Consider the following 19,107-nt stretch of genomic DNA (forward strand, 5'->3'; position numbering starts at 1 on the left):
GGGCTTTCTCAAGGTTAAAACTTTACCACTTGTTCCACAGTACCACTTTCAACTTTTTTCTATGTATGTGGTACCAAGGAATCGAACCTGGGTCTTCATACGTGATAGGCAAGCACTCTGCCTCTAGGTCAATTCCGGGCCCCTTTTCCTGTGTCTTCTACTGAACCTAGAGATGCATACATTCCTGTTGGGAGAAGAGCATGCCCACTAGACCATAGGGAACATGTCCATTGAGCCTTTGTAGATGTTGCAAGTATTCCAGAGTGAACCTGCTGGAACTATACCCCTTCCTGCAGTGTATGAGTATGCTACATTCTTACCGACCCTTGACATTTTCCATCTTCAGTTTACATAATGACACAGCCTTGTGGTTTTTAATTTGCATTTCTTTGGCTAATGAAGTAAAGTATTATTTTTCTATGCTTGTTGGCCAGTTAAACACTTTATATTTTGTGAGCTGCCTGTTCAAGTCTTTTACTTTTCTATTGATTTTTCTTTCTTAATGATTTGCAAGAATTCCTTACATATTTTAAATGAGTTCTTTGGAAATGTATATTGCTAAGATCACCTACTTGATGTCCTTTTTTACGTGACTTGCATAATCTTATGAAGTGCTGAAACATTAGAGTGACACAATCATTTTATCAGAACACAGACAGTGAACATTTGCATCACCCTAAAACATTCCCATGTCCCTTCCGGCTCAATATCCCCCTGTAAATGCAAATTCATCTGATTTCTGTCATCGTAAATTAGTTTTTCCTTTTCTAGAATTTTATATAAATAGATCCCTACACATGTATACTTTTTATATTTAACTTCTTTCACTCAGCATATTTTTGTGATTTGTCTATCATGTTCCTCTTTTTACTAGCATAATAGCTTTGAGATCCATCTACCATGTTAATGTTGCTTGTGTCAGTGTAGTTCTTTGTACCTCATTGCTAAGTAGTATTGTTGGTGTATCATATCATTTCATCCATTCTGCTGTTATTTCATTTTTTCATGTAGAAAAAAACTGTAAGTAAAAATATACTATGAGTGTTCATGTATAAGGCTTTTGATTGATACAGCATTTGCCCTTAAAATTCACTGTTTTTTTAGTTATACTGAATTTCCATTTTGTGTATTGTTCTCTCAGAAGTTCAGATACTTGAGCCTAGATTTATGCAAAAGAGAAATTGCCTGGTTCTTAAAAGACGTTTGTAGAAAGTTCACAAGATTCCATTAGTTGGATTCAATAGAAGCTTAATTGATTAGTCAAACAACTAACAACTACTGCCTTTACTAATTTAGAATTTGATTTATGTACATATTCTCCCTTTCCTATTTGCATGAATATAAAATACTAGGTTTACTAATTTGCAACTGTATTAATAGAAACTTTAGATTTTTTTTTTGAAGAAGGGATATATTTGATCAAATGCATCGGTCTGTCAGTCATTGGCAGTATTTAAACTGTTCCAAATAGTTTTAAAAGCCAGTGTAAATAGAAACAGGTGAGCACTGAAAAAGGTAGTTTTTTTCATGGCTAGAAACTACAATGATAGAGAAAATAATTTGTGCTGTTGCTTTCGTAGGGGTTGGTAAGACTATGGTGAGCTTAAATAAAAACAGTCCTGCTAAACTGATCTACCCCAATGCCTGTGATATTACTTTCTATAAATACATCCTTGAAACATGAGAGCTTTGATCCTGTTGCCAAAATAATGTGAGATCCTAAACATTTTCTAATTATAAATGACAGCATTTTAATTTCATTTCACTACCTCTTCTGTCTCTCCTTTCCTAGCACAAGTGACTTGATCACTTCAAGTCAGAATTGAATTAAACCATATACATCTGCTCTGCTTATTGTGAGGAAAACCAGAGCTTGATTTTCCTCCACGTAACTACATTTCTAAAGCCCAATCTGGATTACTCCTTTCTTTATTCCGTGCCTGACCAAATGATTCAAGTCACCTATTAAAAACTAGTCTAGTAAGAGTTCCTTTTCTCAAATGGCTTATAAAGTTCGTTTCTTTTAGCCAATTCAGAGAAAGCTTTCTCAGTAGAAGAGGTAAGAAATTTGAAATTCAGTTTTTCATCTCCTCTTCAAAGACTTACGTACGTGATTACATACTGTATGACAAACAGTTTAATAGTGATTGTAGAATGTATATTCCTGTAGGACAGTGTGATGATCAAGGTTTTACTTTCATGTCATTTCTGACAGAAATGATTAATTTTGGAGTGACAATAATTACAAAGGCAGTCTTAGGTAGTAGGTATTATTTTGTAGTCTCTAAAATTCAAAATTTCTGCCTCTAGGTGGCAGCACTAGATACTTTTTTTTCCCTGTTTCATTCCAGTTTTATGATTCCCTAAATAAACAGTAAAACTTTTAAGTCTACTGAAATTTTGAAACAGACTTTAAAATAATTTCATGTGAATATGGATAAATTAATATGTTGGATAATTTTTGGACTTTTTTTTACCTTGGATTTTTACTTTATACAAAAGGATTTTAGCAGCAACTATCCTTATTTTTTTTTTTAACAAAGCATACTTTCTTAAAACAAATTTTAGTCTTTTGATTTACCTGTTGAATTTATAATTATCCTTCTAAGAAAATCTGTTTTTACTGACATTTTTGTACTAAGGAAACATTACATACCTAGTGCTTTAAGATTATTATCATTTCTTTTTCCAGAATATTTATAAAATTGAACACTGACTGTGCACAAGAGCCTGTAAGACTGAAACCTTTGCCCCTGATGAAATTCAGTTGGAGAAGAAATCTGTAGTAATTAGCTAGGCCAGTTGGCTTTATTATTGCCATGGGAAGATAAGAATTATTTGTGGTAACAAACATTTATAGAGGAGACATTTTGTAAAGTCTGATACGTTTTGCAACTTCCAGCCAGTTCCTTCATAAGTAGTAAAGTGGACCATGTCCACTTTGAACTCATGTGGCCAGTATGCCACCATAGGTCACTGTGTGCAAATTCATGTGCTCAGGTCTGCCAAGTGAGTACTGGCTGATGAGGGATAGAGAACAGCTCCAAGTGGTTTCTTGATTACAGCCTGGGCAATTTTGCATCTGGCCAGTATTGTTTTGTTCTTTGGTTTTTGGACTGTGAAAGGAGTTTGCCCTTTTTTTAAAAGCTTGCTTTTTAATTCCCCCCCTGTTGTATAGTCAGCAAAGGTTAAATCTACCTTCTCATAATTAAGAATAAACCAAAGCAATAGGAGAATACACTTGGAATCACAACCAGAATTTAATAAATTAGTAACACTTACCTTGTAATGTGGAGAAAAGCCTCACTCCTGGGCATGGTCTCCCATGTCCACTCAATTCCTCTACTTATCTTTAAATGTGAATATGTATTTTCACATAGCTTACTAACTTGTTTCTCTAGAGGATGGGTGACATAAAATGAGAATGTATAATGAATCTTAGGGACAAATGTCATGTATTATAGTAAGTTATTTCACTGATGTAGAACAGATCTTTAAATTGTCCTAAATGGGTAGTCTTTGTTTTTAATATGTATTGCCACTTCAGGAAATGCTTTATTTCCTACAGAGTAGCTTAAGTTCGTGTATAGTATGAACACCTGTTTAATGTGAATATATATAGCTTGCATTATGTGATACTGATTCACTACTTTTTGTTTTAAACAGAAGTGTCATGTATTGGCTTTTTACCATGTGATTTGTGTCAGTGAATTAGATTTGGTCTTTATTATTTCATTTTAACTCCAATATTGTATAGTCATCAGTACTGCCTCTATTTTGCATGTGAGAAAATGGGGCCTTCACACCTCAGTCATCTTACTATTTCTTCTTTGTCACTTTTCTACTTTGTAAGAGTTTGCCTGAAGTATTTTATAATTCATAGATATCACTTGACAACTGACCAAAACAGATTTGGGATTTTATCTAACTAATCATGTTAAGATTACCTATGCAGCTGTTGACAGATTTACAACAATTTTAACATTTTTGGTATTTGTGAGCTTTTTGCTTACGTACATTTGTCTCAAAATAAGGAAGGTAGCTTTTCTTTGACAAAATCTTAGAGCTTTGGAATTGCTAGTGTTCCAAGAAAATATATCATGGTAGTAATTATCTTTTTTTAAGTAAATTTAAGTAGTAAATTTTGACATATCTACTTTGAACAGAGAAAAATATTGGTTGGCCTAAAAATGTTTTTTGCTCTTAAAATACTTTGGGCAAACAAGACAGCATAAACTATTAATTTATTGATCTGTGGTGCTCTCAATTGAAATATGAAAGGTTTGGTTTCAGGATTGTTGGGGATATTTTGATAAATATGCAAATACGATAGATCCATTGGTTTTGTATGTATTTTAAAATTTATGAATTCCAAACACCAGAAAAATGTTGCATTTTTGTCTCAGGTGCTGCCACTGAATTATAACTAGTGAATTACATTGCAACCTACATGCTGTTATCTACTGAGCCAAGATGAAATTGACCACTGCTTTGAAAATCAAGGCTAACAGTTGTGTCTGTACTTGAGGAAGTTGTAATGGCAGTGAACCTGTTTTCTTTAATGGAATTTTTATTCAGATTTTAGTTTTAATGGTGACATGATTTTAAGAGCACTTCTTAATTATAGTGCACATTTGAGGGGTTTTCAAAACTATAACTTTAAGAAGACAATTTTTTAAAATTCTATAAAAGCAGTGGCTTCTAAACTAAATTCCTGATAACATAGTTCTGTATTTTGTTGTAATTACTTGTTCAATTTATTTACAAAGTAATCTCTTGTAAATATAGAAATCACTTGGTCCTGTGATCTCAAGTTCATGGCACGTGCACGCGCGCGCGCGTGCGTGTGTGCGTGTGTGTTTACGTACTGATTTTGGTATAGTTTTTCTTTGGGGTATTTCAAAAAAATAAATACTGTCTGGATTTTGTGTTTTCTCTTATGTTAATAGGACTTAACACCTCTCAATTTAAAGTTTATCATTATCATAAAGATGAAGAGAATGATGCTCTACTTGGTGGTCCAGCACAGCTCACTGATGAAGAAAAATATAAGGATTGTGAAAAATTCAAGTGTCCATGTCCTATGTGTGGAACTGAAAATATTTATGACACTCTCTTTGATGGTTCGGTTAGTTCTTTTTGTTTCCTTCTTTCATTTTGTGGGTAAACTAGTATGACTCCTCCCTATGTGTCCTGTAGCCTGCTTACACGTTGTGTCTTTAAAGAATTTTAGCTACGTGAATTTTGCATTCACAACTTACTTTATTTCTGCTTAAGAAAATGCTTGATGGAATGGGCTTAAAAAATACTTGCCTTCCTAGAGTGTTTGACCTTGATTTTAAAATGGAATTTCCTAAACATTTTTAAAATTATCTTAAAATATTTTTAATTTCTTAATTAGTGACCTGTATTTTCCCACTCCCAATTCCTATTCATTAATGTGTAGAGCAATAATTTCCTTTATCTTAAATCAAGTTAAGAAGAACTGAATGTTTTGGGATAGTTTCTGCTTATCATTACAACCCTCCCCCTCCTTACCTCCTTTTTGACAAAGGTACTCTTCTTATCTTTCCTGCTGTCTATGCATATCAGACATTTTAAAAGTCACAAGGAAAACATTCCTCTCAAGAAGTACTGCCAAAAATGTATTGACCTTGGATCAGAACTTGAATCTTGGCCAACCTATTTGATTTCAATGTAGTCTTGTGCATGTACCAGCTATTGGCAAATAAGTATGCAGCAGAACTTTGTAAAACCTTGAAACGGAAAGAAAAGAACACCCTTTATCTAAATTAAAAGTAATTATTTTAAGTTAATTTGGACAAACAGCAGATGTTTTGCATTTTTTTGAATCAAAACAAAGCAGTTTTTGGAAGCAAGTGCAAGGAAGAGGCAGACACAGATCAGCAATACTTGCTAAATCCTTGAGTTTTGCTTCATTACAGCTGTAAATAAGATAGTTAATTGCATGGAGGCTTGACGACTTGCAGATGGGCTAACTGTGGAAGAGCCGATGTCAAGCTCTAAAATCTCTTCCACCTGGAATTGCTTAGCATGGTGGGTAGGGTTATGTACCAGATTGGAGCAGGAAACTAAGATGTTTAAGTATCCAGAAGGAAAACAAATGCTCCAGAAACCCCAACAGTTTTCCTATATATTATGTTTGCTTTGTCTTTGTTTAAAACAAAACACAACAAAACCTTTTCTCAACTAATAATTATTCTTTCAAACTGATATTTCTCTTACTCCCCTTTCCTGACACATTACATTTTTTGGAAAAATTGTGGAAATTATTAGATTTGTTAAATTGACAAAAATGATACTATTTTTGTCGTGCAACCTTTAGTTTTTAGCCTTTGCTGTTGAAATTCCATTGAAAGAACAGCAAACTCATGTCACATAATGGTTCTTTATTTTTTAAGTTTGGAATGAATGAGTATAAATTTATGTTTTTGATCAGTGTCTCTAGGAAGGATGTTTATTTATACTTAATCATTACACTGCTATTTTCAGATGGAAAATATTTTAATCCATAGAGTCTACCAAGTATTTAATGTAAAATAGTGGTTTTAGGGTTTTTTTTCCCCTTTGACTTTGTACTTCACTATGATGATGTCAAAAGTGTAGAAGATACTTGTGACCAAAGTCGACCTTGACAGGAAAGTAGTTAAGAAAATAGAGTTATGATTCACCAATAAAATGAGCTAAGTAAAGTGTGTACCAAGAAAACATGTAAGATTATGTGCATAAGAAACATTTATAATGTGGCAATAATCTTTTTTGTACTTGTTTGTCCTGACTTCTGTAGGGAACAGATATGGAGCCCAGCTTGTATCGTTGCAGTAATATTGATTGTGATGCTTCACCTCTGTCATTTATGGTACAGTTAAGCAACAAATTGATCATGGACATTAGACAGTTCATTCAAAAGTACTATGATGTAAGTATCCATAATGAGGTTTGACATACACAACTTATTGAGGTTTAGAACTTGTTTTATTGGCTATAAATTTTTTGAAAAGATAGGAAAAAATTCTTGCAGAAATAATATTAAAAGAAAGAAAACAAATTGTAACTTTGGCTTATTAGTAAGATAAATGACTTAGTTTTCTCATGGATATGACATTTCATTTTTAGTGAGCAATGATTTTAGTAATGAAATTTTATTTTTAAGAAAAATATGAAGGGTTAGAGTTTAGCTCAGTGGAAGAGCACTTGCCTGGCATATACAAAGTCCTGACTTTGGTCCTTAGCTCTGTTCCCCCTACCCCTCACCTCCACCCTCCCTCCACCAAAAAAAAGACAAGGAAAAATCAGGCATCTTTTTCATTCTCACCTAAACAGTAAAGTTAAATGATTATTTAGAACTGTGGATGGAAAAGGAAACATATCAATAGTTCCTGTCTTTAATAATTAATGATATAAAATCATGTGTGATATTTAATAAACTGCCTACCAACCTACTTCCTGAGGAAATTGAACATGTTTTTTAAATGTAAATGAAACTTGGGGTTCTAAAGAGAATTTTTTAAAAATAAGTATATAGTAAAGAATCTCCAAACAGTAAACTGCCTTGGTTAATAAGAAAGCTTTTCTTTAAAGTATACATTTTGTTTTGTTGCAGGCCCTAGGGCTTTAACTCAGGCCTTTTCCTGAGCATTTTGCTCAAGACTAGTGCTCTACCATTTTAGACACAGCTTTACTTCCAGGGTTTTTTTCGGTGATTAATTGGAGGTAAGAGTCTTACGGACTTTTCTGCCTGGGCTGGTTTCAAACTGTGATACTCAGATCTCAGCCTCATGAGTAGCTAGGATTTCAGGAGTAAGCCCAGTGCCAAGTTTGTTTTGTTTTTAACACAATTTATATGAATGAATTTTTGTTTGCCAATTTAAAAAATGCTCCACCTTTCTCCTTTTCCTTAGTGTCTCACTACATTGTTTTAAACAAAATTTTTGTTTGTTGAAAGTTAATTGCTCTTCAGAGAAGGGAGCCCACAAAGGCAAAAAATTCCCTCTTCCCCCATAGGTGAGATATGACTTTTATCAGTGGAATTCTATACTTTCTTCTTAGGTTAATTAACATATAATATAACACTTTATTCTTTAGAAATTCACGTTTTCACACAATGTGAGAACTCATTATGTAAAAAGCCAAGTATTAGACCATTAAGATGAAGAATGAAAACAGAGTTCCAGTATCGTGATTCAGACATAGAATAATTTGTGTTTGTCAAAAAAGCAAGTAAGTTTGCCTGAAAGTTTTTTTTTTAAATAGCAATTATGGCTACATTTGGGGGAAAATTTGAAAAGTTTTAGTGAATAATGCTGTGCCGCATTTAATGAAGACTTGGATAGGAGTAGAGGTTATCTGTGCGGTCACATTCCTTAGTACAGGAAAACTTCAGCACATGAAATGTTGGGCCTTTATTAGCATGAAGAGCCCAAATCCAAACTGTTCAGCTTCTAATTTACAGGCCACATTAAGCAGAGTATAATTCTTGACTCCTGGGAAGGATTTTGAATTTTCTCTGTGTGTTTAGTCTATCAAAGTCTTCACAGTGGAAATGTTAATACTAGAAGAAACTCCTTTATGTCCTTCTATAAGAAGGGACAAACTGTTTTGACTAAGTTGAGAGTAAGCAGAAAACTGATCTTCTGTATAATTAGAAATGTGCCTCAACTGAAAGACTGATTTCTAACCTCATTGGGGGGAGGGGGGAGAGAGAGAGAGAGAGAGACAGAGAGAGACAGAGAGACAGAGAGACAGAGAGAGAATTGTAGTAGTAATAGAGCAGCTATACAAGTATTTTTTTTTTGTGCTACCTAACCTACTCTTAAGGATTCAGATACTTAACTCATGGTTTCTAGAACATTTTCTTATCCACTCACTAACAGCAAGTAACAGTTCTTCTGTACTTACCGCAACCTGCTTGATTGACTTCTTAAAGGGATTTCTAATCAAAACAGGTAAATGTCTCTCTTTTGTTTTCAAAACGAAAAACTTACTCCTCTACTTTTTCATCTTCTCTCATGTGATGAGAGAGAAGTAAATATATTATTTGATCATTTCATTGTGCTACCCTGAGCACATGTTTCAAATACAAAAAGGTAGTATACTTTTAAATTTCTAACTTGTTTTCTGCTGACCCCAGACTTTTGCCAACAGAGGGACATGACAGAGTTTCTTTCTTTACTGTGACGCAAGTGACAACTGACCAGATTAGTTCAGTGTGATAGATCATAGTGATGCTAATCTAACAAGAGACTAATATTGAGAGTAAGTGACTATTCTCTACTTATCAAAAATGGAGTATTCTTCCTAATTGATAATATAAAAAATACTTCTTACTGGATACAAAAATTATTTTTGTATTGGCAAAAGGAGTCCAGTATTTTTATTTTAGTCTTGGAGTCACTATGGGGATCTCAACCACAGAAAAAAACAATCATCTTCAAAATGAAAGTATGTTAGGAAGACAAGTAGAATATGGTATGTGACCAAAGACCTTCCATCTAGAACACTACAAAATAGGCTGCCAAGAAAAAAGTTACAAAAGTTTAGATGAACAAAGTATACTCACATTTCTTAAGTTCTGGAAAAATGTATCACATACTTTGCGTTATCTTCTGTCAAGAATAATAGTGTTGAGCGAGTAAATAAATGTGATATAAAAATAGGTTTAGAAGTTTATGAATCTGAAAATCAGTCCAGTGATTTAATATTGATTTCTTAATGGGAGAGGAGATGCTTTTCCCCATTTTTCCATGTAGCAATGATTAATATCCTTGGAAATCTTATTTCTTAGAACATTGAAATTTCTATATACACAGGAATTCAGAAAGCACCATACAAGGATAATTTTGAATGATATCTTAATTTCTCTTAAAAAGAGACATTTTGGGCTTTTTTTTTTTTAGATTTAACGAAGCATTGGAAGACTTTAAAGATAGCACTGAAAACCTTCATTCAAAGTTAAGTTTATGCTCCGGTCCTTGTTTTTCCTCTTAAAATCCAATTGAAATTTTTGAAAAAAGCATAAAAAACTAGATTAAAATGATTCAAGTTTACAGTAAAAAAAAAATACATGTTGCACCGTCCCTTAAATTCTGCTCCATAAGAGCAAACATGGATGCGTGCACGCGCATGCACACACATGCGGGCATACACACACACACACACACACACACACACACACACGGAGAGAAGCACTAGCTAATCTAAATTGGGAAATGAAGAGGGCTTTTTTTAAGCATGAAAATTTCATCATCTTGTCAGCTGGCAGAATGCCTGCTGTGTGGATTCACAAAGGCTAAGAATTACACTTTCATGAAATTTTCCTCACTAACTGCCCTGGTTAATTTGAAAGATAACCCACTGTTCTAATTCATTCCTCAATTGGGCGGTTCAGGTTTTATCTTTGATCTGACAAAGCATTTGTGTTAATCGTTTTGGCCCTCCACTAGACACTCTTGGGATTGTGCTTTTACAATAAATGTGTCTGTGATAGCTCTTTAGTCTATTATACTTACAATAGATCCATAGAACTGGTAATTAATTCTCCACTGCTTTGGAAATGGGAAGAATAGGTGTAGCTCTGTCAAGTGCTGCTAGGATGTTTGTTTAGCTGGTTCATTTCTGAAGTGTTCCCCTCAACCGTCCAAGAAGCAGCCACGGAAGAGAATCTTGAGACCAAGATGCTGGCCTACCCTGATGACTTGCTCATAAATGAGAAATAGTGACCCTACTTGGTACCTGGCAGGGGGGTAGTAGGTCTTTTACTTTCATCTCAAGTACTATTACTGATAATGTACATTAAAGCCTAATCTTAACACTTCAAAAGCTATTCCTTTCTGATAGTACAGACTCTGAAAGAAGCAGTGGTGATAGTCAAACTCAAATGTGTTCCCAAATACTCATTTGATGGCTTAAGTTTAGAGTGTTTGAATAGAGCAAAGTGTCTTCCTTACCAGCCTTTCTGTGTTTCTAGCCATTTGTAAAAGAACATTCTGTAGAGCATTTCACTGATTTTCCTTTTTAAACACTGGGGTGTTGCAGGCCCTAGATGGGGCTGGCCCTCCATCTGAAGGATAACTGCGGATTAGTTGCTTGGTGGTCAGATTCCTCAAAAATTAACTGTAAGCTTTATAATTTTGAAATAGTCCTAAATTAACCCCTTTGAAGTCAGCAGTTAAGCCTTCCTTATCTATGATCTCTGCCAGAGTCCCTTACTGTCACTCTTAGATGCTTCTTATTGTTTAGTAACCAAAGGAACCAACAAATACAGTTATAACTTGCTGGGTTTTCTTTGAATTATTTTTTACACTGTTTTCATGCCACCAGAGGATTTATTAGTGGTATACTTGGTTCATAGTTTAACTCCAAATTCCATTTTGTTTCACTCATGAAAGCCTTGACAAATAAAAGTCCTTTATAATTATCTCCAACATTTTGCATCATTAATGACCATATATTTCAATGTACACCTGTCCCCATTTCAATAGCCTTCATTTGTTTTCTCAATTATAGGATCAGATAGTTACTGACCAGAAGTAGTCCTATCATGATGCAAAATAGCCTCCTATGTAAGTGTCCTTTCGTGTCTTGTTAGAAGAACATATATAGTGTGGCAAAGCAAGTAGATCCTTACATTGTTATCATCCTGACTCTCTGTGGTTTTGTTTTGTTTTGTTTTACTTCTTAGTATATTAATTGTAGTGGAAGCCACATTATTATCTCTTTGAACTTTTTCGGAGGAATTAAAAACTAATGACCAGTGTGTTGATAACAGCATAGTATTCTTATGCCAGTTATGGAATCAGAGTTGCTTTTTATCAAAAGTGCAATGATGGGCAGATTGAAATATTGGCAAAAATATTTTCTCCACAAAAATATGCTCCCATTTGACATCACATGCTCAACAGTGCTTGAAGGTCAGTTTTATTAGAAATGTACAGTATTAAATAAGTGAATATGGTAAGCTTGAGATTGAAGCTCCAGTACCATCACCATTATAACTGGCCAATAAGGCCACTCATTTCCTTTGCCTTGCATTTACCCACAGTTTCCACAGAACTATGTAGTGCAGGAATACCTGAGCTTTAGAGCTGTGCAATGATGTTTAGTAACTCTGCTGTGCGGCTGCAAATATTCAGTGTTCAATAACCCTCAAAATTTCTCATTTCTTACCTGTGGTGATGTGGGCTGATAGTTTTTAGGTTATAGGTTGCAATATGCAGTAGTATCACAGGTACATTAGTTCAGAAGAGTTTTAACTCTGAGCAGTATTGGAATTATTGTTTATTTCCTTGCTTCTGCATTTATATATAGTACATTAAAAAGAAATTGGGTTCCTTTTTTGTAAAGACTTTAACAGTGTAATTATAAGTGGTAGTAAAGCATGCAAAGAAGCAATAGATAGCCATCCTACCAGTTCAGCTACACAGGCAGCCCAACTGAGCTTGAAGAAGGGGGATATCTTTAGGAATCCATAGACTTCATCCTAAATCTTATTAATACAAAATAAAACAAACATATCGAGAATTGGCATTTCTCTTTGCCTTATACAATTTGATCTGGAAACTAAAACACATTCTAACCCAAGATGGAGAGTTGCTATATTTTTTATTAGGAAATAGCTAATTTTTCTTAGACATGTATGAGAGACAAGCTACTTTTGAGTTAGGTGTAATGTTTTACTGCAAAGCCATGATTTACTCTCACAGAGAAGAAAAATGCCAAGAAATAGATTTGCAATGGCAGGAATAGAATGTCACTTTAAATAAATTTATTAGTATGTAAACTAAGCGAATAACATTAATTCAGTTCCTTAATTCCTCCCTCTCTCCCTCCCTCCTTCCCTTCTTTTTTCCTTCCCTCCCTTCTTTTTCTTCTGTCTGTCTGTCATGGGTCTTGAACTCAAGGCCTAGGTGCTGTCCCTGAACCTCTTTTTTTTTTTTTTAACAGTTTTGCTGTACTTGACACTTCTAAGGGTTTGCGAGTTCTTTTTATTTTTTGAATATAATTGTTGTATTAAGAGGAGTTATTTCATAAGTCAGGTAATGACTACATTTACTTTCTAGATCACTCACTGTTCACTTAGGGTTTGCAAGTAGTTTTTTATTTTTTGTCAAGGTAATGTATAGAGAGGTTACAGTTACATTCATCAGGTAGTGGGTCCCTTACTTCTTGAACATTGACACCCCTTCTCCTGAGCCTCCTTTTGCACAAGGCTAGCACTCTACCACTTGAGGCACCATTCTGTTTTTTTCTTTTTCTTTTTGCCAGTCCTGGGGCTTGAACTTAGGCCTGGACGCTGTCCTTGAGCCACAGCACCACTTCCAATTTTTTCTGTATATGTGGTACTGAAGAATTGAACCCAGGGCTTCGTACATATTAGGCAAGTACTTTACCACTAGGCTACTCTCTAGGCTGCCTTCTGTATTTGTAATAGCACCTTTTGTTTGCTATTTCATATAATCATTACTTGATGGCTGGACTCTGAGCTTCTGGGGAGGCTGAGCGCTAGATTATAATCTTGAGGGACTAATGGGGTCCACAACAAATCTTAAAGAACCCTATTACCTAATGAAGAACGACTGCAGAGCTATCAGCAACATCTGAACTTTGACCATAATCTTTCCCTTGCCCATGTCATTCCCTACATAAGCGTATACATGCTTCTAAGTTTTTTGACAGAGGTGGGGCTTGGTATAGCCATGGCTCTAGCTTTTCCTTTCCCTGCATTAAAATGTTTAATTTTCACTTATGTGAATTATCTCACAAGCCACTACTAGCCTCGAAACCTCTACTCCGATTCCTGTCTAGTCTGTCTTACCAGCTGCATAACATGGGCTACCTGCTGAACTCCAAACCATGATTTCCTAGCCTGTGAAATGATGATAGTAGTATGTTCTCTATGAGATCATAATGAGGACTGTAGGGGATAATGCACTTAAAATGCCTAGAAAGTACATAGAGCTCACTATAAATGTGCACCCTGTCTCTAATCAGAGCTATGGATAACCAACATGACTCAGCTGTATTCCTTTGGCTTAGAACTCCATAGCGGTGGGTAAGGGCCTTCACTTGGGCCCTGTCTTTCTGAGATGTTCCTTTGGAGGTTTTCTTCATACTGTTATCCTGTTTGCTCTAAATGGCGTCACACTTTGCTTCATCTTGGTTCAGCCTTTCTGTTTGCCAGCGTAGGAGCTTGCCTTTCTGTATTGGTGACTAGAACCTCTGAGTCAGCCTTGTGGAAGGGCATAGGTTATACCTCATTCAAGGTCCAGCATCTGCTACTACTGTGCTTCATCCAGTAGATACTTGGTAAATATTATTTAATTCACTGTGACAGACACAGTGACTAGACTCGGGAACTCCATCAAGAATTCTGCCCAAAATTTCTGAGATACCAGCTTGTTAGGATTACCAGCTATCCACCATCTTTCATGTAGGTGAAGAGCTCTGGACCTTTACCTCATAAACTGGGCCAGATCAGAAGACTGGCTAGGGCATAAGTCCAGAAACTAAGGACGACAACCCAACAGTGGGTTGGGTAGTCCAGACATCGAAAGGAAGTTCATTCTAGTTTCGGTAGCTCATTCTAGTTTACCTCTAAAGGGAAAATAGGCTTATGAGGTCCTGAGGAAGTGCCATAGGAATTGTCAAATATATGAAAACAAATGAATAAAATCAGAAAACTACTTATACTCAAGCAGTAGAATTCCTTTCTTCAATTCCATTTCCCTAACCTTGTGCATTTCAGAAAACCTCAACTTTGAGTCTAACTCCGGTCCTCAAAACCTACTATCTCATAGTAAAGTAAGAGATTGAACCAGAATAGATTTCATTTAACCTTTCAAAAGTGAGATTTTCACACCATTGACCTTCTTGACTTCAAGGAGCAAAGCGGAACTATTGGTTCTCTGCTGTCATGTCAATGATTGGAGGCTGGAGAGAGTGTCCTAGGCAGTGGCTGTATTTCATATTTGCTTTGCCCAGAGTGTACATTATGGCTTACACATGGAAATCAGACCTTTGCAGGTAGTTACCAATATGAAGTTTCAGTCGATTCTATCTAGCATAGTCTTGTGTTACATGGAATAACTCTATTTGAAATAATTCTAACAATATGAGAAGGGGTATCAATGTGTGAGAAGTAATGCAACCACTACCTGACGTCCATTTCCCGTTTTCTAGAGGTTAATTGAGATGAAAGTCTGAGGTCCTTTTGTGCCTGGGCTGGCTTTCAACCTTGATCCTCAGATCTCAGCCTCCTGAGTAGCGAGGATTACAGGTGTGAGCCACCGCACCCAGCCAGCCTTGGTTTTCTTTTAAAAAGCAATGTGTAATTTTTCTTTTGTCCTGTTTCAAAGCTTGCCTGATTCTTTTCACTGCCTCCAAGTTATCTTTATTGTTGTTGTTGTTCACTGTGCTCAGACATATAGTTCGGAGGGCAGGCAGGTGTCTGAATTACTCCAACCAGCTTCTTTCTTGAAAGATCCCTGGCCTTATTCAGGCTACAGAAGTACTTAGGTTTCCTTGGCTGTTTCTTAATGCTGTTGGGAGCATGGAATATTTGCTAGCCCAGCTCTTAAGAACCCAGCCAAGGGCAGGGAGTTTGGTCTAGTGGTAAAGTGCTTGTCTAGCATGCATGAAGACCTGGGTTTGATTCCTTGGTACCACATACATAGAGTAAGCCGGAAGTGGTGGTGTGACTCAAGTGGTAGTGTTCTAGCCTTGAATATATGTCTATAGGTATACTAAGGATTTAGTAAGCATATGAATAAAGTAACAACTAATCTTAGGAAGAGAAATTTTCTTTCAGCTATAGCATTGTATCTAACAATATTTAAGAGCCTCGAGAGACACCTTCCCAGCCAAATGGACTCTCCTGCTGATAAATGTTTATGGTAGTATAACATGGGTGATTCTTAAAATTCAGTCTGGGGAACCTTGGTACAGTCTTAAATTACTAAAGAACTCAGAGTTTTCATTTATATGGCTATGTTAGTGTTACATCTCTGTATGACCAAATACCTGAGAAAAACAACTTAGTAGATGAAAGATTTATTTTGGCTCAGTTTTACATATACCTGGGTCCTGTTCACTCTGAATCCATGCTAAAGCAGAATATTGGAGCATTGGGAACATGTGGAACAGAGAGAAGGGGCAGGGGACCAGGTATAACCTTCAAAGGTATACTCCCAGTGACCTTTTTCCTCCATATCTTCCACCATCTCCTGAAACAATCCAGTATTGATAATCTTTTTATACTCTGAGACATTAAAGTCTGTTGCAGTGTCTCATAATTTTAAGTAGATCATTCACTTATACATGATTTTATAACATCATGCACTGACCATTTAGAAAATCCTCATTTACTGACTCAGGAAGATTTTGCAAATGTTGACATTTTATTATGGTTTTTAAAAATCACCAAAAAGCTTTTAGATACTGGGAAGCTATTAAGCTTACGATAGTAGATAAAAATATTCTAATGACAACTCATTGAAAGCTGGAATTTTATCATCGGTAACAAATACTGCCAGTTCATTTTTCTCGAAGTGACAGGCTCAGTTGGCTCACTTTTTAGAAAATGTCTGCCAGATACCCAGGCCTGAATAACCATAGTTTATCTATCAGTTATTCTTTCAGGTAAAAATAGTGTTCTTTGAACAAAGAGGTTAGTTGAGTGCTCAACTCCGACAGTTACACAAGTACTTTTCTTGGAGACAACTACTCAACCTTGGCACATGATAGTAAAGGAATCTGTCTCTGTCTCTGTCTCTGTCTCTCTCTCTTTCTCTAAATATATAAATATATATATATATATATATCTTATAAGAACATTCTCGAATAAAACTCACTCAGTTATTTATTTTTTCTCATGAGACCCTAATGGTGAGCAGTACAGTCACAACTAGAATTTGAGACCACCAGTTTCTTTTAACTGTCTTCTAATAAGCATGTATTATGTTTCAAGGAGATGTTGATTGCATTTTGAATTTTTTTTTGTCCGTCATGGGGCTTGATTTCTTCCTGGGCACTATTCCAAAGTTCTTCAATTCAAGGCTACCGCCCTACCCCTTGAGCCATAGCGCCACTTCTCATTTTCTCCTGGGTAGTTGGAGATGAGTCTCACGGACTTTAGTGCCTGGGCTAGCTTTGAACTGAGATGCTCAGATCTCAGCCTCCTGAGTAGCTAGGGATTACAGGCATGAGCCAAGGCACCCAGCTTGAAAATTTATTTTTGTTTGCATACTTTAGAATTGAATCTGGTACAGACTCCTAACAAATGCATAAACCATATGACTCCCGTCCGTGGAGCTATAGAATAGGGTCAATGTGTATAACACTATTTTCCACCTGCCATCATATTGAATAGGCTACCAATCCCAGAGATGAGCAGAATGAGACCTATAACCTGTATGTTTCTTTGCTTAACAGAAAGTGGGTGGGAATTTGATCTTTAAATAAAAAATAAAATCGTTAGGATAATTCCTCTGACAAATATTGGAGGAAAATCCTAGTGTTACCATTAGCGTTTTGTAATAGATTTTTTTTTCAGTTTTGAATATTTGTGAAAGAAAGCTAAGTCATATGCTCACTTTACTATTTCTTTCCTTGGTCACAAAAACAGTGAGAGGCACAGCAGAATGGGCAACAGTTCTAGCCATGGAATAATTACATTGAGGTATTGAGTTATTTAAAATTACAACATCCCTGTATTAAGACATGCATCCATTTTAACCTACTTAAGCCTGAAACAGTTGGTCTTTTACACTTGCTAGCACATGTCTAGATTCATGTACCTACCACCATAATCAAAATACTAGAGTTCCATCATTCTAAACACAAGTCCCTCCCCACTTTCTTTCCATCTCCTAACTCTGTCAACTAGGATTTATTCTCATCATTAGGGATTTTATAGCCAGGCTCTGGTGGCTCACTTCTGTAATCCTATCCACTCAAGAGGCTGAGATCTGAGGATCATGGTTCAAAGCCAGCTCGTGCAGAAAGTTTGTGAGGCTCTTATATCCAATTAAACTGCCAGAAAACCAGAAGTGGTGCTGTGTCTCAAGTGGTAGAGCACTAGCCTTGAGCTGAAGAGCTCAGGACAGTGTCCAGGCCCAGAGTTCAAGCCCCACGACTGACTCCCCCCCGCCCCCACTTAAAAGAAAAGAATATCATAATGTACCATAGAGTATGTAGCCTTTGAGATTATCTTTCAATGCAGTTTATTCCTTTTATTGTTGAGTATTATTTTATTGTGTGGATATAACTGTGTTTGACCAGTTTACCCACTGGATGTTGATTCCAGTTTGTGGCAATTATGAATTTTTGTAAGTCCTCATGTGCAAACTTTTATGTGAGCCTAAATTTTCTTTTCCCAAGAATAAATATCCAGAGGTAGGATTGTAAGCTCATTTAGTAAGTGTATGTTTCACTCTTTTAAGTTAATTTCCAAAATTGTGGTCTCATTTTACATTTCCATCAGTATCACATGAAAATTCCAATTATTGGCTCTTGGTATGATTGGGGTGTGGGGGGGTATTTTTAATTTTAGCTGTTTTAATAGGTATGAAATGTGGTGCCTTTGTTTTTGTTTTTTGTTCACTTGTGTTTTTGTGCTGGTCCTGGTGCTTGAACTCAGGGCCTGGGTGCTGTCCCTGAGCTTTTTTGCTCAAGTCTTAGCACTGTACCACTTGAGCAACAGCTCTACTTCCAGCTTTTTGGTGGATAATGAAAGGAAGGGGCACATGAATTTTTCCTGCCCAGACTGGCTTTGAATAGCGATCCCCAGATATCAGTCTCCTGAGCACTTAAGATGACTATTGGGAACCTCTATCTGCGTTTGCGTTTTTAATATGCATTTTGTGATGACTAGTAATTTTTATTTATTCATTTTTTGGGTGGGTCATGGGGATTGAACTCTGAGCCAGGGTGATGTCCCTGAGCTTTTCAGCACAAGTCTAGCATTCTACCACTTGAGCCACAGCCCCACTTCAGATTTTTCTGTCATTAACTGGCGATAAAAGTCTCAGAGACCTTCCTGCCTGGGTTGGCAAGAAATGTGACCCTAAAATCTCAGCCTCCTGAGTAGCT

At 36.0% G+C, this 19,107-nt stretch overlaps 1 protein-coding gene across 1 annotated transcript in view; it reads left to right on the plus strand.

The window, feature by feature from the left end:
- Pola1 (DNA polymerase alpha 1, catalytic subunit) overlaps nt 1-19,107 on the plus strand; it is a 314,550-nt gene that overhangs the window by 152,365 nt on the left and 143,078 nt on the right. Inside the window, exons 33-34 of the mRNA XM_090325812.1 lie at nt 4,950-5,128; nt 6,809-6,940. Coding sequence (XP_090181938.1) covers nt 4,950-5,128; nt 6,809-6,940 — 311 coding nt within the window. The remainder of the gene's footprint in view (nt 1-4,949; nt 5,129-6,808; nt 6,941-19,107) is intronic.

Source organism: Megascapheus bottae, chromosome X (genome assembly GCF_031878675.1).
Source record: "Megascapheus bottae isolate mThoBot1 chromosome X, mThoBot2.hap1, whole genome shotgun sequence".
NCBI lineage: Eukaryota > Metazoa > Chordata > Mammalia > Rodentia > Geomyidae > Megascapheus > Megascapheus bottae.